This window comes from Salmo salar, chromosome 16 (assembly GCF_965601325.2).
Source record: "Salmo salar chromosome 16, fSalSal1, whole genome shotgun sequence".
NCBI lineage: Eukaryota > Metazoa > Chordata > Actinopteri > Salmoniformes > Salmonidae > Salmo > Salmo salar.
Genome location: NC_138306.1, coordinates 12,567,608 through 12,592,400, shown reverse-complemented (window position 1 = coordinate 12,592,400; position 24,793 = coordinate 12,567,608). Strand labels below are relative to the sequence as shown.

The 24,793-nt window shown below is 44.3% G+C and overlaps 1 protein-coding gene across 8 annotated transcripts in view; it reads left to right on the top strand.

Annotated features, from left to right (window-relative positions):
• The window catches only part of LOC106573239 (neuron navigator 2), a 133,009-nt gene that overhangs the window by 95,987 nt on the left and 12,229 nt on the right, over positions 1 to 24,793 (top strand). For 5 of the 8 annotated variants that reach the window (XM_082962521.1, XM_082962519.1, XM_082962520.1 and 2 more), the window contains 13 exons: positions 5,665 to 5,971; positions 6,349 to 7,012; positions 7,931 to 8,365; positions 8,684 to 8,755; positions 9,438 to 9,598; positions 10,985 to 11,161; positions 16,266 to 16,318; positions 16,724 to 16,747; positions 16,915 to 16,989; positions 19,984 to 20,067; positions 20,172 to 20,295; positions 20,444 to 20,601; positions 21,764 to 21,939. In XM_082962521.1, coding sequence (XP_082818647.1) covers positions 5,665 to 5,971; positions 6,349 to 7,012; positions 7,931 to 8,365; positions 8,684 to 8,755; positions 9,438 to 9,598; positions 10,985 to 11,161; positions 16,266 to 16,318; positions 16,724 to 16,747; positions 16,915 to 16,989; positions 19,984 to 20,067; positions 20,172 to 20,295; positions 20,444 to 20,601; positions 21,764 to 21,939 — 2,510 coding nt within the window. The remainder of the gene's footprint in view (positions 1 to 5,664; positions 5,972 to 6,348; positions 7,013 to 7,930; positions 8,366 to 8,683; positions 8,756 to 9,437; positions 9,599 to 10,984; positions 11,162 to 16,265; positions 16,319 to 16,723; positions 16,748 to 16,914; positions 16,990 to 19,983; positions 20,068 to 20,171; positions 20,296 to 20,443; positions 20,602 to 21,763; positions 21,940 to 24,793) is intronic. The other 3 variants (XM_014148126.3, XM_082962517.1, XM_082962518.1) reach the window with 2 other exon arrangements.

Here is a 24,793-nt window from a genome sequence, read left to right as displayed (position 1 = left end):
TTCACAAACACAAACAGACCCCACAGAGCCCCAGGACAGCAACACAATTAGACCCAACCAAATCATGAGAAAACAAAAAGATAATTCCTTGACACATTGGAAAGAATTAACAAAAAAACAGAGCAAACTAGAATTCTATTTGGCCCTAAACAGAGAGTACACAGTGGCAGAATACCTGACCACTGTGACTGACTCAAATTTAAGGAAAGCTTTGACTATGTACAGACTCAGTGAGCATAGCCTTACTATTGAGAAAGGCCGCCGTAGGCAGACCTGGCTCTCAAGAGAAGACAGGCTATGTGCACACTGCCCACAAAATGAGGTGGAAACTGAGCTGCACTTCCTAACCTGCCAAATGTATGACCATATTAGAGACACATATTTCCCTCAGATTACACAGATCCACAAAGAATTCGAAAACGAACCCGATTTTGATAAACTCCCATACCGTATCTACTGGGTGAAATACCACAGTGGACCATCACAGCAGCAAGATTTGTGACCTGCTGCCACAAGAAAAGGTCAACCAGTGAAGAACAAATACCATTGTAAATACAACCCATATTTATGTTTATATATTTTCCCTTTTGTACTTTAACCATTTGCACATCGTTACAACACTGTATATATACATAATATGACATTTGTAATGTCTTTATTCTTTTGGAACTTCTGTGAGTGTAATGTTTACTGTTCATTTTTATTGTTTATTTCACTTTTGTATATTATCTACTTCACTTGTTTTGGCAATGTTAACATATGTTTCCCATGCCAATAAAGGCCATTGAATTGAATTGAATTGAATTGAATTGAATTGAATTGAATTGAATTGAGAGGTTGGGAAGAAAGCACCATTTACCTACCTATAGGCTGCTACAGCCTACATATTTATTTAGTTTGTCATTCTATCGTTTTCATGGATTTTTGTAGCAATTAAATAATTTCTTTCAAATGTATTAGAATTGATTTTCCAGAAATATTTGTTACTACGCTACGGCAGCGCTACATCCCTGTTCAACTCGTTAGTGGCTGAAACTATCTCACTGGAGAAAGAATCCGAGTGAGCGAAACAGCGCCCCTCTGTCTCACTGTATGTGAACCATGTATCTGATGCTGTCTGGACAAAAAGAGTACGACATGCCATACTCTTGTTCAGACAGCATCAGATACATGGGCTACACGTACTGAGACAGAGGGGCGCTTTTTCTCGCACGGATGCTTTATATGAGATTGATGTGTCGTTCTGCCTGTCGGTCAAATCAATTATTCATATTTCAATGTTTTATTTAGGACAGTCAAAGAGGTATGGTAGGGCGTGCCAGACCCCCTAGGGCCCGCCCACAACGCCCGCCCTGATTAGAAGTACATGGTGCAAGTAATCAATGCTATTTGAGATTCTGCAGAGATTATTACAGCTATTGTGAATATCTACACAGACCTGCGATGATCTATGCATGCTATCTTGAACATGCAGACTTGATATAATTATATAATAAGAATTGTAGAGTTACAGTAACCTCAAAATAGCGCCATGGATCTGTTACTCATTTTAAGGTTGAATGTTACATTAGTTTGTAAGATAGCCTTAACTTTAGGCTATTTACTGTGAATGTAATATTGAATTGTGTTAGGTTGACAACACAAAAACATCAACATTTAAAGGAGCTGTATCGACTGCTTGGATAGTTCCATCTGAGCCACAGGCTTAATCCCATTCTCCAACTTTTATTTATTAAAGAATAGGACTAAATCAAATCAAACTTTAAATGCACTTTAATCAAAGTATGATTTGATTCAGTCCTATTCTTTAACTTAGATTTTGGGTTGAGATGCAGACGTGAATCTAACATATCAATGATTCATTTGTAGACAACATGTTATTAAAGCCAGACTGTCAGTGGCACAGATGGAACTATCCAAGCAGAAGATAGATCTCCTTTAAATGTTGATATTTGGTTGCGTTGACAACCAAACACATTTCAAAATCACAAAATATCATAGCATTTGAAATCAACCAGAGCTTGAAACCCTAGGCCTATTGTATTGTCTATTTTTTGTTGAATTCTGGGTTGAATTGAAACAATAGCTGTTGATGACTTTGCAAATGATAGGCCTAAATAGCACCATTGACTATATAGGAGTGATAAAGTATGGTCACATTTTATTTGCTCTGTTAAATCTACTGTTTGGAATGACTTCGATAGCAACAGTGAATCTATTTAGTTTTTAAGTGGAGCACAATCAACAATCATTCTCACGATAGCACATTGGCAATACTCAGTGACAAATACTGTATCATAGCAGGGCTGGGCTTGGTTAAACCCCTGGATGGGAAACCAAAGGGTAGCTGTTGATAGGTCAACTCTCCAGTAGGAGGTGCTGTCCAGCCTATAGTATTTTTCTGATATTGGAAATAACATTTAAGAATCAATGTTGTTTTAAAGGAACAGATTCAACATTTTTTACACCAGATTTGTCTATGTTGAAATTTGTTACCATGATGACATGATCCTGTGGTTGAAATGTCGCCCTCAAAACAACAGTTGCAGACTTTTTATTCAAATCCAATGTATTTTACACCTAGATTCCACATCACAATATGTTGACAAACTATGTTGATTCAACCGGTTTGTGCCCAGTGTGTTATGTCTGTCTACATTGCTTATGTTGAAATCTGTGTGACAGAAGTCTGTAGCCTTTCCAAGCAGTTCATGTTTTTCCAAAGTTATCCACATAATGCTCCTATAGAGACAGTCTCTTTTCAATGGAACATCACGAGAACAGCACTGAATGAGTTTTCTCAGGAATAAAGCAGTTGGCATGGTTGTGATATTGTACACTGTAAAAATAATCCTGTTGTTTTTACGGTAACTTATTGGCAGCCAGTTACCTGTAAGTGACTGTAAAAAAAAAAAAAAAGTACAGTATGTTACCATAAATTCCAAATAAACTTTGGTTTAGCAGTACATTACTGTAAACTTCATTTAAAACATATGATAAGTGGAGACTGGAGAGTGAGACACTAATATACAGTTAAACCAAAGGTTCTGTAGAATATACGGTAACATACTGTACATTATTTTACAGTAAAGTACAGGTAACTGGCTGCCAGTAAGTTAACGTATAAACACATTTTTTTTTTTTACAGTGTAGAAGACTGCAGCAAGGTTATTTCCAGTCATAAAAAAAACACTGATAGACGAGAGGAGAGACTGCTGCTTTGGCACCCGTTTAGCTTTCATGTTTTCTACCATTAAGATTTTCTCTGCATCCTCCCGTGCCAACGAGTGACTTAAACATCAACAGATGATTGAAGTCCGGCCCCAAAACCAGCTCTTCAAGCCAACAATCAATCACAAAATCCCTCCCATTTTCTCTGTAACTATTGCCTTGTATAGAATTGCTTTGTGTTGCATTTTTCTGCTGCTCTGTAGAATACAGTTTGGATTTATTATTGCAGGGATAGGCCTAGAGATAAATGTTTCAGATTCATGCTGATAAAGAGCAAGGCCATTAAAATTCTTTCCCTGGCAATCCATTTTTATTAGAATTTTCAGTAGCTATTTAAACAATGACCTGTTATAACCGGGGCTTAAGTGAGCTTGGTGAGCGCTGGGAAAACACACTATACTGCTCCAACACATTGTTTATTTGTAGGGCCAAAGTAATTGTCCTGTTCGCCCGCCTCACTCTCCAGTTTCCACCTTTTTTTATTTCAAGGCGGTAATGTTGATTCGTGAATCATGAAAGAGCCATCTTTGCTGATTTCCTGTGGTAATCACTTCAGGTCTTGTCAGGATTTGTAGGCCTCCATTGTAGTCCACTACTTAATTCTTATTTCTCAAATGACTGCCTCGCCTGGTTCACCAACTACTTCTCAGATAGAGTCCAGTGTGTCAAATCGGAGGGCCTGTTGTCCGGACCTCTGGCAGTCTCTACGGGGGTGCCACAGGGTTCAATTCTCGGGCCGACTCTTTTCTCTGTATACATCAATGATGTCAGGATTTGCTGCTGGTGATTCTCTGATCCACCTCTACGCAGACGACACCATTCTGTATACATCTGGCCCTCCTTTGAACACTTTGTTAACAAACCTCCAAACAAGCTTCAATGGAATACAACACTCCTTATGTGGCCTCCAACTGCTTTAAAATGTTAGTAAAACTAAATGCATGCTCTTTAACCGATTGCTGCCCGCACCTACCCCCCCGACTAGCATCACTACTCTGGACGGTTCTGACTTAGAATATGTGGACAACTACAAATACCTAGGTGTCTGGTTAGACTGTAAACTCTCCTTCCAGACTCACATTAAGCATCTCCAATCCAAAATTAAATCTAGAATCGGCTTCCTATTTCGTAACAAAGCCGCCTTCACTCATGCTGCCAAACATACCCTCGTAAAACTGACTATCCTACCGTTCCTTGACTTCAGCGATGTCATTTACAAAATAGCCTCCAACACTCTACTCACCAAATTGGATGTAGTTTTGTCACCAAAGCCCCATATACTACCCACCACTGCGACCTGTACACTCTCGTTGGCTGGCCCTCGCTTCATATTTGTCGCCAAACCCACTGGTTCTAGGTCATCTATAAGTCTTTGCTAGGTAAAGCCCCGCCTTATCTCAGCTCACTGGTCACCATAGCAACACCCACCCATAGCACGCACTCCAGCAGGTATATCTCACTGGTCATTCCCAAAGCCAACACCTCCTTTGGCTGCCTTTCCTTCCAGTTCTCTGCTGCCAATGACTGGAACGAATTGCAAAAAAAATCACTGAAGCTGGAGACTTATATCTTCCTCTCTAACTTTAAGCATCAGCTGTCAGAGCAGCTTTCCGATCACTGTACCTGTACACAGCCCATCGGTAAATAGCATACCCAACTACCTCATCCCCATATTGTTATACATTTTTTGTTGTTGCTTTTTGCACCCCGAGTATCTCTACTTGCACATCATCATCTGCACATCTTATCACTCCAGTGTTAATGATAAATTGTAATTAATTTGCCTCTATGGCCTACTTATTTCCTTATCGCCCTAATCTTACTACATTTGCACACACTGTACATAGATTTTTCTATTGTGTTATTGACTGTAAGTTTGTTTATCCCATGTGTAACTCTGTGTGGTTGTTTTTGTTGCACTGCTTTGCTTTATCTTGGCCAGGTCGCAGTTGTAAATGAGAACTTGTTCTCAACTGGCCTACCTGGTTAAATAAATGTGTAATACATTTTTTTACATTTAAAAAAAAAATGTCTTAGTCTCAGCAAGATTGAAGTGACAAGTGGATTTTGCAACCCTCAAACACAGGAGATAGATGACTGAAAAAAGACAGATCCTCAGGTGGATGGGGAATACGCATTGCTACTAAAAAAAGCACCCTGGTCTTGACTGTGTGTTTTTAACGCGTGCTGTTTGCTGATGAGAATGTTAAAGCATTCACAGTAATAGGGGCATGTGGAATTGTTTAACTGGAATGATAGCATAAGGGTGAGCTTATGAGGGGAGATACTATAGTAGATCATTGCTTTTCTTTCTGCTTGCTCTCCTTGTGAGATGATTCACATGTTATTATACTGATATAGAATGTATAGTATCTACACCACTTGAATAAACAGAAGTAACAGATGTTTTATGTTTGGTTTCCCCCCCCCCAGCTCCAGACGGATGCGGAGAAGCACTCAGCCGTCGAGCAGAACTCTGTGTGGTCCGGCAGCGACGAGGTCAAGAGGTCAGACGGGAGCTCGGACAGCGGGTTCAAAATGGAATCGGGCTCCAAGTGGTGCCGCCGCCCCTCAGACATGTCGGACGAGTCGGGCAGGAGCTCCTCGGACCGCAAAACGCCTTCCATGGCCCACACGGGCTCCTGGAGGCGAGGCCTGAGTGCCCAGGTGGGCGTGACCTCGCCTAGGACCAAGGCACCTGTCACGCCAGTCTGCGGCACGCTGAAGACCCATGGGACAGGTACGTAACATACAGAGTAGAGCCATGTTGTCTCTGTCTGCTGTCCCAACAGCCACACTGTCTATGTATTGTGCTCTGTCAGTCTGAACTGCATGGGTTCCTGGAGCATGTGAAAAGGCAGACAGCAGTCAACCACAGAGATATTTTATCTGGTGAGATCAGGGCTCAGGTTGCCAGGTGATGAATCCACTCTCCGGAGAACCGTTCTGAAGAGTTGGTGATCTCTTACCTTTTTATATTGAAGTGGTAGATAGAGAGGCCTTTGAGTTGAAACATGTTGGAACTCAGCAGGATGTCTGATGCTACTGTATAACCGCATTTCTGAGTGAATGTGCTTGGTCCACAGTTGACAGACTGTGTCATGTCTCCACCCACAGGTAAAACGGACGACACCAAGGTGTCTGAGAAGGGCCAGCATCATCTCTCGCCCCGGGTCAACAGCAGCATGCAACGCTCCCCATCAGACACGGGCCGCAGCAGTGGAGACGAAGCCAAGAAGCCCCCCTCCACATCCAGCCGCACCCCCACCACCAACACGTTTGGCTTCAAGAAGCACGCAGGAGGAGGTATGACCATGGTGACAGCCAGCGGAGTCACCATTACCAGTGGCTCTGCCACCCTGGGGAAGATCCCCAAATCAGTGCAGCTCCACGGTGGTCGGGGTCTTGGTCGCCAGGCCAGTGTGGATGATGGCTACCTGCCTGTGAGCTCCCACTCCACCCTGCAGTACCGCAGCCTCCCCCGGCCCAGCAGAGCCTCTGGCGGGGTTCGCAGAGCCAACCGCTCCTCCAGCACCAGCATCGAGTCCAACCTCAGCTCCAGGTCCAACACGCACCACGGCCCCAAAAGCCGCAGCCAAGTCCCCAAGCCCAGCGCCGGTGGCATCCCCCTGCCTGGCTCGGGATCTAACCAGACAGACAAGGAGAAGGGGGTGTCCTCTGAAGACAATCCCATGGCCCAGGGCTCAGCAACACTGCCCCCTCAGGGAGCCAGGCAGCCAGGGGGAAAGTACCCAGACATCTCCTCCCCTACTCTGCGCAGGTGAGCCCACCACCTCCATACTACAGTCTACTTAAAGTACACCTACCCCCATATATCAGGGGCTGTCTTACACTAACAGTCGATGAGTCTGATAGTTCCTTCCTCCAGCCCTGAAAGCACTACCACACCATCCTGCTTGTGTTTCAAGGGGTGACGTATTCAGGCACAGTGCAAACAGATTTGAGTTGGGATAATCATCATATCAGCGTTATAGTAACATTAAAGAACATTTAGAGAGCCCTTATCAGGGTTTCATTATGTTTTTTTGCCCATGACTTTTTTGCCCATAAACCAAAAGGCTTGTTTTATCACTAGGCAGCTAGAGGGCCTCTCTTCCCTTGTGGCCTGTGAAATAATGGCCTATCACTGCTCATTAAAAGCAGGGTGACAGAGCCCAGGCTGAGGGGCCAGTGTTTTCTCTAGCTCGAACCCAGGAGCTCGAACCCAGGGGCTGCCTGGTGTTGCTTTAACTGATGCTGCTGGTGCTTGGACTTATCTGACTAATCGCCTGATGAGGTAATGAGAAAAGAGAGCAGCTGTTCTCCCTCAGTGGTCTGAGAGTCTCCCTTCTCATTTAACCCTTGTTGATTTAATGTTGTCAAAACGAATATGGTGTCTGTGGCACACGCTTTACATCCTGCTTTAATTCACATAAATGACCTGTTGATTAAAAGCCACGGTAGAAGATGTATGATAGCTGTTCACACGGACGCCCGGCCGGTGTCGAGGGGTTACGTGCGTGGTATACCATGAAGTAGGTATTGTGTTCCTGTGGCAATGTTATGATATGTATTTGTTTCACTTCTCTTTGCATTTAACCAGCATTTTCATCACAAATTCCTTCAACAATTCTCTACTTAAAACCCATGCGCCGCATAATTCTCCTGTCACTCCTCTCCGCTCTCCCGTGCCGTCCAGACTGTTCGGAGGCAAGCAGGCTAAGCAGCAGGTCCCAGTCACCACCACGGAGAACATGAAGAACGCCACCGTCATCTCCAACCCCCACGCCAACTCTAGCCAGCAGGGCGGCGCTCTGGACTCCCCTTCGGCCAGTAGCGGGGGCAGTAGCCCTCTGTATGGGGGTGGAGGTCGTCTGGGTGTTGAGGCCAACTCCCTCTCCCCCCTGGCTTCCAGCCCCGGCTCGACCCTGTCCACCCCCTCCCACAGCCTGGCCTGGAGTAGCACCCTGAGCAGGGACACCCTGAGCCCTGGCTACCCCTCCCTCAGCAGCCTTGCCACCAGCAGCGAGTCCATCGACGTGTCCCTGGGCAGCGGTGGCCACAGACACCATGGTCACGACACACTGCCAGCCTGCATCAGGAACAATGGCATCAAAACGGGAATCTCAGAAAGGTAGGGGCGGGGGGGGGTTTCCGGAACGGCCAGGTGTGGCTATGTGTTTTAATATCTACTACAAGCTCCCCTCCCTTTTCCTCCCTTTGTATCTCGACCTTTAAACTGTTGTGTGCATGAGGGTTAACAGAAGTGTTTGACTGGCCATATTGATGATAAAGGAGATGATAGGAGACTGACTCCTAGCAGGTGTTGGTGGGATGAAAGCATGGATTCTATCATGACTGATGATCTCTCTGTTTCCCCCTTCTCTTGGTGCTGCTCCTCTCTCTGTTTTGTCTACCCCTACCTCCTAACCCCCTTCTCCCTGCCCCCTAGTCTTAGCCCCCTCTCCTCTCCCTCAGCTAGTCCCAAATTCAGCAGAAACACTTTACCCCGGAAACAGGACAGGTAAATGTGTCTATATGGAGCTAGGCTTGCTTGTTAGTGAAACAGCTGCCTGTGTGTGGTGTACTGTGTTGTAAAGTGAAGTGACCGTTGGATGTTTTCGCTGCCTGCATCTCTTTCACAGCATGCATAGCGCCATCTGCTGGCTGAACTAGGAAGGGCAGGCCTGTAGTCTGAGGCCTGATCTTGAGATGTACATCAAAGCATATAGGACACAGCAGCTGTGATGCTTCTATAGATAAGATAAGAGATCAGTTATCTGAAGCTGTCACCTGTCTCTATATGTTCATAATGACAACACACCTACCTGCACCAACACAGGAATTGGCCCTGTGATTAGATGTATATTACAACAGTTTTCTTTTACTTTAACAAGGGCGGAACTCCCAAAATACTTCTCCGTAAATCACCATTTCCATGAGATATTTACTCAGGGAAAAAATACATACATTGAGAAAAAACAAGCAATTAAGTATTGTTTTCATGAAGGTACATTGACGTGCAACTTCCACCTGTGATTTGTGACTGTACTAGATGCACATTATCAGACAGCCTTGACGTTATCCATGTGCCTCCCTGTCCATCAACAACCTAGGTCATTATATCTGTGCAGCTAGTGACTTGCAACGTTCGCCCATAGATGTGGATGTGAGGTGGCTTTTCAGCATCTCCCATCTCTCTCAAGGTACGGCCACCTGCCCCAGCTGCGTAGTCATGACGACCCCCGGGACTGGCTGCGTTCCCACTCTGCAGGAGGTCTTCAGGAGTCTGCCGGCAGCTCCCCCTTCTCCCCCGCTTCCAGCCTCACCTCGCCCTCCGGAGCCCGCTTCAACTTCTCCCAGCTTGGTAGGTGTAGCCTCAACCCTCCCCACTCATCGCTATGATAATCATTGCAGGAGCAGTGATAGTCATCTCTGCACCCAGAACTAAATATTGTGCGCATGCTGGCTTAACGTTTCGCCTCTTTCAAGAGACTACAGTGATATTAGTGGTGATGTAAGGAAAAGTAGTAGTGATTATATCTATTTTACACAACGGGTTGGTCTAATCCTGAATGCTGATTGGTTAAACCGCATTCCAGCCGGTGTCAATTCTACAAGTTGCCACCGGGCTAAATCTATGATGTTAAAATGCCTGTTCCATCTGACTGCGCAATCCACTGTCTCATCAGCCCAGCCAGACAATTTATAAACTTGATCTCCACTATAAAAAGCATCTAGGTTCTAGACATTATCTCACATTTCTTTGAGACTAACATTTAGTTTTCAACAGCAGAGATTTGTATAAACCTTGCGGTCTGTCTCTCCGACATTTGCAACATTGTTTCAATATTCAAATTTGATCTCCATGTGTCCCATAGTAATGAACATGTCGGGAGTCGGGACGAGACAGACAGACAGGCAGTGTTTCTCAGCCAGTCGAACTCGTGAATCAGCTGGCATCATTTTCATGGATATGTACAAAGAAATGGCATTGAAAAAAAGGTCAAACTAAATGAAGTGCAGATAGTTTGCAGTCTTTCCAGCTTCAGTTTGAAGTGATTGTGTTAACTGTGTTGTTGTGTAGTTCCTCTGAACAACAACAGTGTCCTGAAGAATGAGCACATTTTCTATGCCATGTGAAAATCGCACCTCATTAGCTCATTGTTATCGATATATTCAAATAAATGTCACTAGAAAACAGCTCAAACAAATGCAGCTACTTTGCTGTTATTCTGGCTGCACTGTTTGACGTGACTGTAAGTTATGTTGGCTAGCTAACAAGCAAGGGATAAGAACGCTGCCACCCAGTATGGCAATGGAACATTTAGAATGAACGAATAGATACAGAACAAAAAGACTGAACGACTGGGTCGCCGAGTCTCTGGCAACCGAACCGATAGAACGAACAACCAGCCGGCTTGGGTAGCAACCCTAGATTTGTGTCGGCATGAAATAGTATGAATAAATTCATAAAAATAAAGTTTTTAATGAAAATATGCCAATCATTATTTGAATATGTTAGTAACCCGTTGTACAAAAGTGATAATGCTCTCGAAGCCAGTGTTTGGAGGATATATTGGCACGGTTTGCACGGCTCTGGCATTATCACTTAAATGTTGTATTTCACTCTTACTTTCCACTTTGAGTGAAGAGTAACAGACAGCAAGCAAAGATGTCTGATCATTGCCCTCTGCCCATGTCTGTTTTTAAGATAACCTTTGACCTGTGTTATGTAACGGATGTGTCCCAGCAGGCAGCCCAACCACAGCTGCACAGATCAACCTGGCCAACCTCCGCAGCGGCCTGGCCAATCAGGAAGGGCCGTATGACCCATACAGTGAACGCTTGAGGAACTCGTCCATGTCTCTGGAGGAGAAGAGTCGCACCATGACCAGCTCTGGGTCCTTCAGGGATGGACTAGAGGAGGGTAAGACAGACACACTCTTCTACCTACAGTATCCACTCTCACACATGGCCTCAGAGAAATACTGGTCAAGTCATTTTTGTTTATTCAAGTTTTTTTAGAGGGTTGTTTTGACACTCCACATACATGTGTGAACTATCATTTTACTTCTGAATGGATTATAACTCCCTTAGAAAATCAAGCTTTTGCTTAGCTAAGATCATTTTTTGAAAGCTTTCATTCTTTACAGGACGCTAGTGAAAGATTCATATTTTTCTTACAAAATGAATATTTATTGAATCGACATGCTTGTTCAACCAACCACTTAAATCACCAGTGAAATCATTCATTACATTTAGTGTGCCAGTGTCATTTGGAACCTGTGTTGATTTTCCACACATCTACAGTTGAATTGGGAAATAGAAAGAAGCACTTTGTTCGATTTGCGAAATGTACATAGACTGAGGTTTGATGATTGACTGCACTTCTTTGGCTCTGAATGGCTTGTTGCTCTTGTGGTTTGTGCTTGTCCTGAGGCTCTCACTTTAGCTGATCCCTCTATGATGCCAGGTTCTTGGCTGGTGTTGTGGCATGCAGGCCAGGGTGAGGAGGAGGAGGAGAAAGGCTGATAAGTATCTCCTCTCCTCCCCCCATCGCAGACAGACATCTGACTCAACACCAGCCTCCTGACAGGAGCACAAGGCCCTGTTTGACGGCACCCCAATGTCTACTTTTCTACTTTAGATCACAGACTATAGAGTAAACACGGGAAAATCCCTGCTCCAGTAACAGTATACATATCAGTGTTGTAGGTCTCGAGTCCAGTCTCGAGACCACAGTCTCGGAGTCTGATGCATTTGTACTCTGTCTTGACTCGTTCTAGGACAGTGAGGACTCGTAATTTCTTCCCGACACCACTAAAGAATAAATCCTGATTGGATATGTTTTTCACATAATTTCACATAATCCAACAAAAACTGAAAAGATTGAAACAGAACATCATTGAAAAGAATAATGTAATTAGAATTATTTTTATTCTAATTATTATATAAATCCTTAGCCCTTCTCTGAAGGTTTAGAAGGGCCTCATTGTTCGATTGGGTTCAAGTCCGCGCTCTGGCTGGGCCACTCAAAGACATTCAGAGGCTTGTCATGAAGCCTCTGAATGTCTCACCTCACTCCTGCGTTGTTTTGGCTGTATTGAGCTGACAAGGTACAAATCTGTCGTTCTGCCCCTGAACAGGCAGTTAACCCACTGTTCCTAGGCCGTCATTGAAAATAAGAATTTGTTCTTAACTGACTTGCCTAGTTAAATAAAGGTAAAAAGAAAAAAAGAAAGTATGCTTAGGGTCATTGTCCTGTTGGAAGGTGAACCTTCACCCCAGTCTGAGGTCCTGTGCACTCTGGAGCAGGTTTTCATCAAGGATCTCTTCGTTCATCTTTGCCTCGATCCTGACTAGTCTCCCAGTCCCTGCCGCTGAAAAACACCCCCACAGCACGATGCTGCCAGAACCATGCTTCACCGTAGGGATGGTGCCAGGTTTCCTCCAGATGTGACGCTTGGCGTTCAGGCCAAGAGTTGAATCTTGGTTTCATCAGACCAGAGAATCTTGTTTCTCATGGTCTGAGGGTCTTTAGGTGCCTTTTGGAAAACTCCAAGTGGGCTGTCATCTGCTTTTTACTGAGGAGTGGCTTCCGTCTGGCCGCTTTACCATAAAGGCATGGGGAGCCTAGCGGGCCGGCTGAGGCATGGGGAGCCTGGCGGGCCGGCCGAGGCTTGAGAACCTGTAGAGCTAGCTGAGGCATGGAAGCCTGACGAGCCAGCTGAGGCATCCTCGGTTGCTTCGTCTGCGGCACTTGGAGCCGACGTCACTAGTAAAAAAAAATTATAATCCCTGTTGCTGCTTTCCCTTGGGGATGCATTATTCTATAACGTGTACGCTGGGAGTCGGGAAGCAAGTACAGGGAGTGCAAATTTTATTATAAAAATAACATAGTACAAAACAAGAAACACGAAAAGCGTACAGACAGAAACAGAGTCAATAATGCCTCAGAAAAGAACCAAGGGGAGTGACAGATATAGGGGAGGTAGTCAGGAAGGTAATGGAGTCGAGGGGAGTGTCATGAGGTGCAGGTGCGCGTAACAATGGTGGCAGGTGTGCGTAATGATTAGACAACTAGCGACGTCGATCGCAGAGGAGCGGGAGTAAACATCAAGGATGATCAATGGAAACAGGATGCACATGAGCAATATCGAGTTTCATAGCAAAGGGTCTTTATATTTATGTAAATAACGTATTTCTGTTCTTTATTTGTAATAAATTAGCAAAAATGTATTATGGGTTATTGTGTGTAAATTGCTGAGGATTTCTTTATAATTTAATCAATTTTACATTTACATTTACATTTTAGTCATTTAGCAGACGCTCTTATCCAGAGCGACTTACAGTAGTGAATGCATACATTTCATACATTTTTTTCTTTTTTTTTCGTACTGGACTCCGTGGGAAACGAACCCACAACCCTGGCGTTGCAAACACCATGCTCTACCAACTGATTTTAGAATAAGGCTGTAACGTAGCAAAATGTGGAAAAAGTCAACGGGTCTGAATACTTTTCCCGAAGGCACTGTATAGGCCTACTGCAATGATATACAGTTTATTAGGTACACCACCCTGTTCACGAAAATGGTTCGCTCCTACAGACAGTGAGTCACGCGGCCGCGGCTTGCTATATAAAGCAGGCAGACAGGCATCGAGCATTCAGTTACTGTTTGATTAAACGTTAGAAGGGGCAAAACGAGTGACCTAAGTGACTTTGAGCCTTGGAAGATCGTCGGTGCCGGGCCCATCAGTTCCAGTATCTCAGAAACGGATTGCCTCCTGTGCTTTTCACGTACGACAGTGTCTAGGGTTTACCGAGAATGGTGCGACAAACAAAAAACATCCAGTCAGCGGTAGTCCATTGGGTGAAAGCAGCTCATTGAGGAGAGGTCAAAGGAGAATGGCAAGAATCATGCAAGCTAACAGGTGTGCAGGTAAAATAACAGGTAAATAACAGCGCAGTACAACAATGGTGTGCAGAACGGAATCTTGGAACGCAAAACTTGTCTCTCCTTGTCATGGATGAGCTGTTGCAGCAGACGACCACACCGGGTTCCACTCCTATTGGCTAAAACAAGAAGAAGCGGCTACTGTGGACAAGCGATCACCAACACTGGACAATTGAGAATAGAAAAACCTTGCCTGGTCTGACGAATCCCGGTTCCTGTTGCGTCCGCAAAGTCAGAATTTGGCGTAAGCAGCATGAGTCCATGGCCCCATCCTGCCTGGTGTCAACAGTACAGGCTGGTGGTGGTGGTGTAATGGTGTGGGGAATGTTTTCCTGGCACACAATAGGTCCCTTGATATCAATTGAGCAATGTTTCCATGCCCCGAAGAATTCAAGCTGTTCTGTAGGCAAAGAGGGATGAGACCCGGTACTATATGGGTGTACCTATTAAACTGGCAACTAAGTGTATACCTGGGCTAAATGTCACTATCTGTAACTAGCTGACCCCCGTAACTCTTCAAGGTTTCCTTGAGCTTGTAGTCCTATAAGACCTGCCCTTGGTTTTGACACCAGTGCCTGGAAATCCAGACTGTTATGGACTGATTTTACCCCACCATACATCCACACACTTCAGTGGACTCTGGGACATTGGAGAACACACTCAGGGCTCTAAATAATTGTACAAAGGCTTGGTAAGCAGCTAAGCATTTAGTTAAAGGCCCAGTGCAGGCAAAACCGTGATTTCTCTGTGTTATATATATATATATATTATACACACACACACACACACACACACACACACACACACACATTTCCACACTGTGAGATTGGAGAAATACTGGGAAATTGTGAAAATGATAATGCCCTTTTAGTTTAAGTGCTGTTTGAAAAGACCGCCTGAAATTACAGCCTGTTTTGGCCTGCCTGGTAACATCACCAGGCAGTAAATTATACTGAACAAAAATAAAACACAACATGCAAAGTGTTGGTTGCATGTTTCATGAGCTGAAATAAAAGATCCCAGAAATGTAGTATTTATGTATGTAAAAAGCCCTTTTATGGAGAATAACTCATTCTGATTGGCTGGGCCTGGCTCCCCAGTGGGTGGGCCTGGCTGCGAAGTGGGTGGGCCTATGCCTTCACAGTCCCACCCTGCCGAGTCATGTGAAATCCATAGATTAGGACCTAATGAATTCATTTCAATTGACTGATTTCCTTATGAACTGTAACTCAGTCAAATCTTTGAAATTGTTGCATGTTGCATTTATATTTTTGTTCAGTATAGTTAATAGACCACTAAGAAAGAGTTCCAAACAGCTAGTTTTCCATTTTTCCGCACCTACTCAGACCACCCCCAGACAGTTCTAGCAAAATTCTTGCTTGCGAAATTTCTCTTTGCTAAGAAGCTATTTTTGTTTCTTTTTGACTATTTTAATTGAAAACAATCACAGTAAGGTGCTTCATCATTACCCAGAAATTATTTGATATTGAGATATAAATGGCTGCATTGGACCTTTAAGTTTGGCACATCCCCCTGCTGTCATTTTAGTCCTGCGGTGATGTTGTGGTTCCATTCCATTATGATTAATGAGAGAGACAGCTCATATAGCGAGGCTGTGTTAGTGTAGTAACAGCACTCACTAAAGCGTAATGATGATGTATAGGCTGATGACTGCTGCTGAAGTGTGAATGTGTCATACTGTATGTCTCACCAGGGCGATTTAAAGTTTGGACGTGTGATTATGTTTGTGTAGTCAGGCAGTTAGATATCGGGGCTGATGTGTGGATGTCAAACCATATCAGCACAATTAAAGGGTAGGCTACAAAGTAAACTAGTTACAGTAACGTAACAGTGCCACGCACGCGCTCACACATACACACGCGGTCATACACACACACACACACCACACACCTAGAGCAGCAACTCTGTTGTAAATGTTCACCCAGGGGACCTGTTTATGCATGTTCCTGTTTCCAAAGTCATCAGGGGGAGATGAATCACTGCTTGCATGAAGCCATTATCCATGATTGATGTCACCAGATGAATGAGTTGAGGGTTGTTTTTGTTTCTCTCCAGTCCACGGCTCCTCTCTGTCTCTAGTGTCCAGCACTTCCTCTGCCCACTCCATGGTGAGCAACACTTTGATTAATGTTTGATGCACTGTCCAAACATATAGTACGAATGTTAATATACTTAGGGCTAGTTTCCCAGACAAAGATTAAGCCTAGTCCCGGGCTAAAAAAATATATTTTAATTGAGGTTCTTCATTGAGCATGCTTTTTAGTTCAGGACTAGGGTTCATCTGTGTCTGGGAAACCAGCCCTCAGTGAGCTATATGGGTGAAAGTGAAGAGGGACCATCTCAATGTGTCTGACTTGACTGCTGAGTTGCATTGCTAATTAACTGCTTGTGTGAATCCTTATAGCCTTAGGTGGAAACTGAATATGTTCAGATTGTCTGTCTTGCTGTCTTATCCCATGCATACTGTGACCTGCATAAACCTCTCTTCTCTTCTCCTCTCCTCTTTTTCATAGCCGGAGGAGAAATCTCAGTCGGAGGTAAGAACAACTTTACTTTAACACAAACAATGTGCCACCATTGATTACCTTTGGGACTGTAACATCATAACTGTTTATGAGCCAGCAAGTTATTTAGGTACTACATACTCTATATCCTAATATGATGTTTCCTGTAGATAAGCATGATCTTGTTTTTCTGTTCTCAGATTCGTAAGCTGCGGAGAGAATTGGACGCTTCCCAGGAGAAGGTGTCTGGTTTGACCACTCAGTTGAGTGCTAATGTAAGTTTGATGGCAAATGGTTACTATGCTAAGCACTGTGACATCATGGTTCCGCTGGTACTAACTGTCAGGGTTGGGGTCAATTCCATTTCAATTTCAGTCAATTCATAAAGTAAACCAAATTCCAGTTCCACATTTTCCTCATTGAAAAGCATGGAAGAGAATTGGAATTGGTGTTTCAGTGTATGTTGTGAATTGACTCGAATTGAAATGGAATTGACCCCAACCCTGCTAACTGTATATAATGCCTTGGTTGTGGTCATTGGAATGGATTCGTCCTAGCGTTGCGTGTTACCAGAATTTAAAATACCTACAAGTCAAAGAGTTCCAGCATTGCGCATGGTGTTTTTGTTTCCCTTTGCGTGGCGTCCTACAGCACATTGAACATGACACAGGGTAATGGTCTGAGAGGGGAAGCAGGCGTTCAGCCCCATTATCTGCTCTCTGAATGTAAACAAACATGACAGCCCTGCAGCAGAAACAGCGTCAGTAACAGCCTAATGAAATGGTACATCCTCGGGCCCGCACCCACACTGGTTATGTGATCTCACAAACAGAGATTTCACAACAAAGCAGGCTAGAGCAGCTGTGGGGGCTTGGGTGGAGTATGAAGGCTGTAGTTCCTTGTAAGAGAACTCGGGTTAGGCTGCTAGAGTATGGCCTGAGCCCCTGGCCTTACCAGCCCTGTAAGACATACCTGCACTAGGACCTGACAGACAGTACAGCCTGATAGTGGAGGAATCAGCCAGTCTGCCACATGCCCCAACACCAGCCCCTCTGTCTGATGGAAACCCTCCAGATCTGTTCCCCGCCTTCTCTTCTGCCTTCTGCCAAGCTATCAGCTCATATTCCGTGGCGGCCGGGCTCTGGGCTGTGATAAGAATCAGAACATGTGTTTACTCATCCCTCTGTGTGATGATCAAAACAGAAGCACCTAACTATCAGTCTTCAGTGTCTGTCTGCTACCGGACTCATACTTTATCAAAGGCAGACTGGTCCCTGACTGGACCTGGATCACCCTGAGCTGAGGCGCTTTATCCATGTCAGCGAAAAGCCCCAGTCCCGGGGCTAGCAGCCTGGTGATGGTGACGTGGTGTCCCCTGAACCACTACCCGTCCCTGGGGAAGGAGGCAACCAGAGAGAAGGCCAGACGCAAGCTGCAGCCCAGGCTGAGACGCAGCCAGAGCTACAGCCCCGCAGGCCACAAGGAGGACAGCAACATACAGCAGGAGGTGGGATCTGACTGGAACCTCTGGGCTCTCACAGGGCTTCAGGAGCTTTGAGTCTCTGGAGGCTTTGTTTTGGGAAGTGAGCTTGTATGTTGGCATGTGGGTATTTGTCTGTTTATTGTGGAGCTAGCAGTATAGCCTACTACTACATCCTGGGTATTTGTCTGTTTATTGTGGAGCTAGCCGTATAGCCTACTACTGCTACTACATCCTGGGTATTTGTCTGTTTATTGTGGAGCCAGCAGTATAGCCTACTACTGCTACTACATCCTGGGTATTTGTCTGTTTATTGTGGAGCCAGCAGTATAGCCTACTACTGCTACTACATCCTGGGTATTTGTCTGTTTATTGTGGAGCTAGCAGTATAGCCTACTACTGCTATTACATCCTGGGTATTTGTCTGTTTATTGTGGAGCTAGCAGTATAGCCTACTACTGCTACTACATCCTGGGTATTTGTCTGTTTATTGTGGAGCCAGCAGTATAGCCTACTACTGCTACTACATCCTGGGTATTTGTCTGTTTATTGTGGAGCCAGCAGTATTGTGTACTACTGCTACTACAGTACATGGCTGGGTTGTGAGCTGTAACTAGAGGTTGGAGCTCAGTGTGTCTGTCCCAGATATGTCAGAGGACACGCTCGTCTCTGTTGCAATACTCAATGTTCTGCTTTTGTTTTGCCTGTAAAGCTGTTATCAACTACCAGGAGCGTGATGTTTGATTTCATGTTTGATTTCAAAACATGTGCACGCTTTAGGTTTTCTGTGTAATGTGAATCGAATGCGCTGATTCTTTTTCTGGCAAAGTATATCAACAACAGCAATGCATAAGAGAATATGTACTATCTAAAACCCACCACAGCTTTGGAAATCCTAACACCTCGGTATGGAATAGTTTTAGCATTTATCTTCTAAAACACAAGCCATCCATTGATTTCATGCATTTGAGGTGGTTTCTTTGGATGTATATGATTGCCAAACTGACTGCATACTGAGCCGGTCTGCAATCTCTTTGTACGCCTTCATCATATTTCCAACTGTGACATTGATGAGTAAATCAACGTGCAAGTTGATAACGAGCATGACTTGAAGCAGCATGTTTCTCTCATACCTGTATCTCTACAGAAGATAACGAATACTTGTGATCAGTTTACTCTGCATATGAGAAGAAAACATCCAAAATGTTTTTCGCTTAACCGGAATTCCTCTTTTTCCTTTCTCTCTGCTTGTCTGTGGCTGTGAGAAGGTAGCAGGTCTCTGGTTTCACGAAGGCAGATGATAGCTAGCTAGAGTGTTTTTTTTTAGGACTCGTGTTGGCCTCATGTTCATCTCTACTAGGCTACTGAACCATGGAACCCTGCCCAGACAGGTAAATAGGTAGTCGGCAGAAAGCCTGGCCCATTATATCAGCATGGATCCATTTCTAACATGCAGTGACTTCCCCAGCTGTCCCTGTGGAGCAACTCAACTCCTGTCGTTCTTACTCAAAATACTCAGTGTACACCATGACACGGAAGCCATTATCACCTGTGTATGTTTTTGTTTTGGCTCTGTGTATGCATGTCGTGAAAGGCATGTGGGTGTGTTCTTACGAGCGAGACCTTTTCCTAAAACTGCAGCGTGTCGCCCGTTTCACAGCCCTGAGTGGGGCTTGCGAATCAAACAAACGTGTGTCAGTTGAAGGAGAACAAATGACATTGTCAGCAGGTCAGTTTGCAAACTTATACATGGATAGCTGAATGTGTACTGCTGCGTGCATGTCCGTAGGCTCACCTGGTAGCAGCGTTTGAGCAGAGCTTGGGGAACATGACCATCCGACTCCAGGGCCTTACCACCACGGCTGAGCAGAAGGTACGGACTGGAGCCGTCAAAATGTCGGTTTCCTCAGAAATATGCCTTTCCTTGGCTGGATCGTGACGCTAACTGTGTTGCTTCATCGTGTTGTGGTATTTTAGGATTCTGAGCTGAACGACCTGAGGAAAACCGTAGAGCACATGAAGAAGCAGAACACAGCAGCCCAGGCAGCCATCGACGGTGTCATCAACCTGCCAGAGCTCACTTGCAAAGGTGATAGGCCAGGTGAGAAGTTACCTCCCACATCAACATGAAACCCAACAAGAACAGATGTATATTGGCTAGTGAGAAAAAGGGCATCTGACACCCAATCAGAATGGATTAGAATTCTATGCTGGTCCCTGTCTCACCCTCTCTCTTGTGCATCCCACAGCCTCAGCCAATGGAAGCCCCCAGTCTCAGCAGGATCTGTGTATCCGCAGACAGCACTCGTCTGACAGTGTGTCTAGCATCACCAGCGCCACCAGCCACTCCAGCGTGGGCAGCAACTTGGAGCTGGACGCCAAGAACAAAAAGACGAAGAAGAACTGGGTAGGTCCTCCACTCTCTGTCTATCTAGCTGGCTGGCTAGTTGTCTGTCTGTCACTCTATGTCTGTCTGTATATCTACATGGCTGGCTAGCTGTCTGTCGCTCTGTGTCTGTATGTCTGTTTGTCTCTGTCTGCACGTCTAATCTGTCAGATGTTCTTGCCCTTTCCTCCAATCCTTCTGTTTGTGCTCAGCCTGCTTGCGCAGGAGCAAAGGTGAATATGGTTATTGTTGTTAGTGAGCTGCTCTAGAAACTAAATTGTAAGTTGAGAATTGTGAGGTGTTCCCTTATTACACATGGCAAAACCGCAAAGAAACTGCACGCAACTACGAAAAGGTCACCTGTAATCTGTTAGTCAGGCGATACGAGCTTAGGTCAATATACTCATGCATTTTCTGCCTGTAGAAAAGAGGTGTGTGCACAGTATGTATGTTGGCTGAACACTGCCTGTACTAACCTATGAAGTCAAATTAAAATGTCTGCGTGTGTGTTCTTTTGTCCTGATATAATGCTGTTGCGTGTGCTGGAGGGAAGGTGAATGATGACTATGTACGCAGACGGTGATGATACTAGCATCTGTGTATTAGTTAGAAGTACAACCGTGGCGTACCTGACTATTTGACCACAACGGGGCAGATGACTACTGAGTTTAAATATCTAAATCTCCCCTTTAGTGGTTGAGTAGTCGTGTCAATTAGTGAGAAGTGATAACTCTTGCTCCCTAGCCTAGTGTTCATTCCTTGTTTGTAGCAGTGAGGGTATAGTTTGCGTTCAGTCTCTTTAGTGAGCTGCCTGGTGTACGGCCTATTCTATGTCCTTAAGACCTGTACATAAGTTCTTGCATTGTTCCTGTCTTAACAAAACAAATCCACCCTACCTCTATTGTGCTAAAAGTTGAAATTGTCTATGATCAGCATGCTGTGGTCTTGTCTTTCCCCTCTTGTGCTCTCCTATCATGTGGAGGTTTATGAGGTAAGATTAACACACTAATTTCCAAAATAGACTTTTATTCCTTGATTAGCTGGAGATAGTGAAAGAGTAGAAGTTTGTAACTGTTTTGTGATTCAAAATGTATTTCTGGGCCCCTTATATGTCTGTGTGTTTTACTATGTAATCAGGTCTCTCTGTTTTCTTCTCTGACCCCATCCCCATCCTTGGCTGCAGCTGCGGAGCTCCTTCAAGCAGGCATTTGGGAAGAAGAAGTCGTCCAAGTCTGCGTCCTCCCACTCCGACGTAGAGGAGATGGCCGACTGTTCCCTGCCCTCCTCCCCCAAGCTAACTGCATATAACGGCTCCACCGCCTCAACGCCCATGATCCGGAACTCCCACTCCAACTCTCTGTGAGTACCTGGGCCCAGGCTATTAGACACTCACCTGTTTCTAAATGGGAGGTGATAGTGGATCATAATGGAGGCTCCCTGTTTTCTCATTTAATACAGTCAATTCAGGGGACTGGAAGATCACATGACCGTATTAATGATTACTACTGACTCCCATGGTGTCTGATACAGCTATCTCAACTGCTTTATATTATATATTCACTACTGTTCAAACGTTTGGGGTAACTTAGAAATGTCCTTGTTTTCCATGACAACATAGATGAAATTAGTTGCAAAATGAATAGGAAATATAGTCAAGATGTTGACATGGTTATAAATAATGATTTTTTTTGTGTCCTTCAAACTTTACTTTCGTCAAAGAAGCAATTACAGACTTGCAGACCTTTGGCATTCTAGTTGTCAATTTGTTGAGGTAATCTGAAGAGATTTCACCCCATGCTTCCTGAAGCACTTCCCACAAGTTGGATTGGCTTGATGGGCACTTCTTACGTACTATACGGTCAAGCTGCTCCCACAACAGCTCAATCGGGTTGAGATCCGGTGACTGTGCAGACCACTCCATTATAGACAGAATACCAGCTGACTGCTTCTTCCCTAAATAGTTCTTGCATGGGTTGGAGCTGTGCTTTGGGTCATTGTCCTGTTGTAGGAGGAAATTGGCTCCAATTAAAACCTGTTTGGAATAGGGGTTCCGCTAGCGGAACGTTTCCACAACATCCGGTGAAACTGCAGAGCGCGAAATTTAAAAAAAAATATTACAAATATTTAACTTTCATACATTCACAAGTGCAATACACCAAATTAAAGCCTAACTTCTTGTTAATCTAGCCACCTTGTCAGATTTCAAAAAGGCTTTACGGCGAAAGCAAACCATGCTATTATCTGAGGACAGCACCCCATGAAACAAACACATGGCAATCATAATTCAACCCGCCAGGCGCGACATAAAACTCAGAAATAACGATATAATTCATGCCTTACCTTTGAAGATCTTTTTCTGTTGGCACTCCAATATGTCCCATAAACATCATAAATGGTCCTTTTGTTCGATAAATTCCGTCGTTATATCTCCAAAATGTCAATTTATTTGGCGCGTTTTATTCAGAAAAACACCGGTTCCAACTCGCGCAACATGACTTCAAAATATCTAATAAGTTACCTGTAATCTTGATCCAAACATTTCAAACAACTTTCCTAATACAACTTTAGGTATTTTTTTAACGTAAATAATCGATAAAATTTAAGACGGGATAAACTGTGTTCAATACAGGACGAAAACAACGTGGAGCGAGCTTTCAGGTCGCGCGCCCCAACCACAACAGTACACTAGACTCGACCCTCGTTCTGAACAGACATACTTCTTCATTACTCAAAAGAAAAACATCAACCAATTTCTAAAGACTGTTGACATCCAGTGGAAGCAATAAGAACTGCAAGCAAGTGCCTTAGAAATCTAGATCCACATAGAAAACTTATTGAAAACACTGTCACCTCAAAATAAAATCCTGGATGGTTTGTCCTCGGGGTTTTGCCTGCCAAATAAGTTCTGTTATACTCACAGACATACTTTTAACAGTTATAGACACTTTAGAGTGTTTTCTATCCAAATCCACCCATTATATGCATATCCTAGCTTCTGGGCCTGAGTAGCAGGCAGTTTACTTTGGTCACACTTTTCATCCGGACGTTCGTTAAGTGCCGTCCACAGGGTATGGCATGGCGTTGCAAAGTGGAATGATAGCCTTCCTTCTTCAAGATCCCTTTTACCCTGTAAAAATCTCCCACTTTACCACCACTAAAAGACCCCCAGACCATCACATTGCCTCCACCATGCTTGACAGATGGCGTCAAGCACTCCTCCAGCATCTTTTATTTTTTTCTGCGCATCACGAATGTTCTTCTTTGTGATCCGAACACCTCAAACTTAGATTCCTCTGTCCATAATACTTTTTTCCAATCTTCCTCTGTCCAGTGTCTGTGTTCTTTTGCCCATATTAATCTTTTATTTTTATTGGCCAGTCTGAAATATGGCTTTTTCTTTGCAACTCTGCCTAGAAGGCCAGCATCCCGGAGTCGCCTCTTCACTGTTGACGTTAAGACTGGTGTTTTGTGTGTACTATTTAATGAAGCTGCCAGTTGAGGACTTGTGAGGCCTCTGTTTCTCAAACTAGACACTCTAATGTACTTGTCCTCTTGCTCAGTTGTGCACCGGGGCTTCCCACTGCTCATTATATTCTGGTTAGAGCCAGTTTGCGCTGTTCTGTGAAGGGAGTAGTACACAGCGTTGAACGAGATCTTCAGTTTCTTGGCAATTTCTCGCATGGAGTAGAACAAGAATAGACTGACGAGTTTCAGAAGAAAGTTCTTTTTTTCTGGACATTTTGAGCCAGTAATCAAACCCACAAATGCTGATGCTCCAGATACTCAACTAGTCCAAAGGCCAGTTTTATTGCTTCTTTAATCAGAATGACAGTTTCAGCTGTGCTGACATAATTGCAAAAGGGTTTTCTAATGATCAATTAGCCTTTTATGAATTCCCAAGATTATCAAGACATTTTGCAGGAGAATATAAGGCTATCTGTCCGCCAATTGAAGCTCAACAGAAGTTGGGTGATGCAACAGGACAACGACCCAAAACACAGAAGTAAATCAACAACAGAATGGCTTCAACAGAAGAAAATACGACTTCTGGAGAGTCCTGACCTCAACCCGATTGAGATGCTGTGGCATGACCTCAATAGAGCAGTTCACACCAGACATCCCAAGAATATTGCTGAACTGAAACAGTTTTGTAAAGAGGAATAGTCCAAAATTCCTCCTGACCGTTGTGCAGGTCTGATCCACAACTACAGAA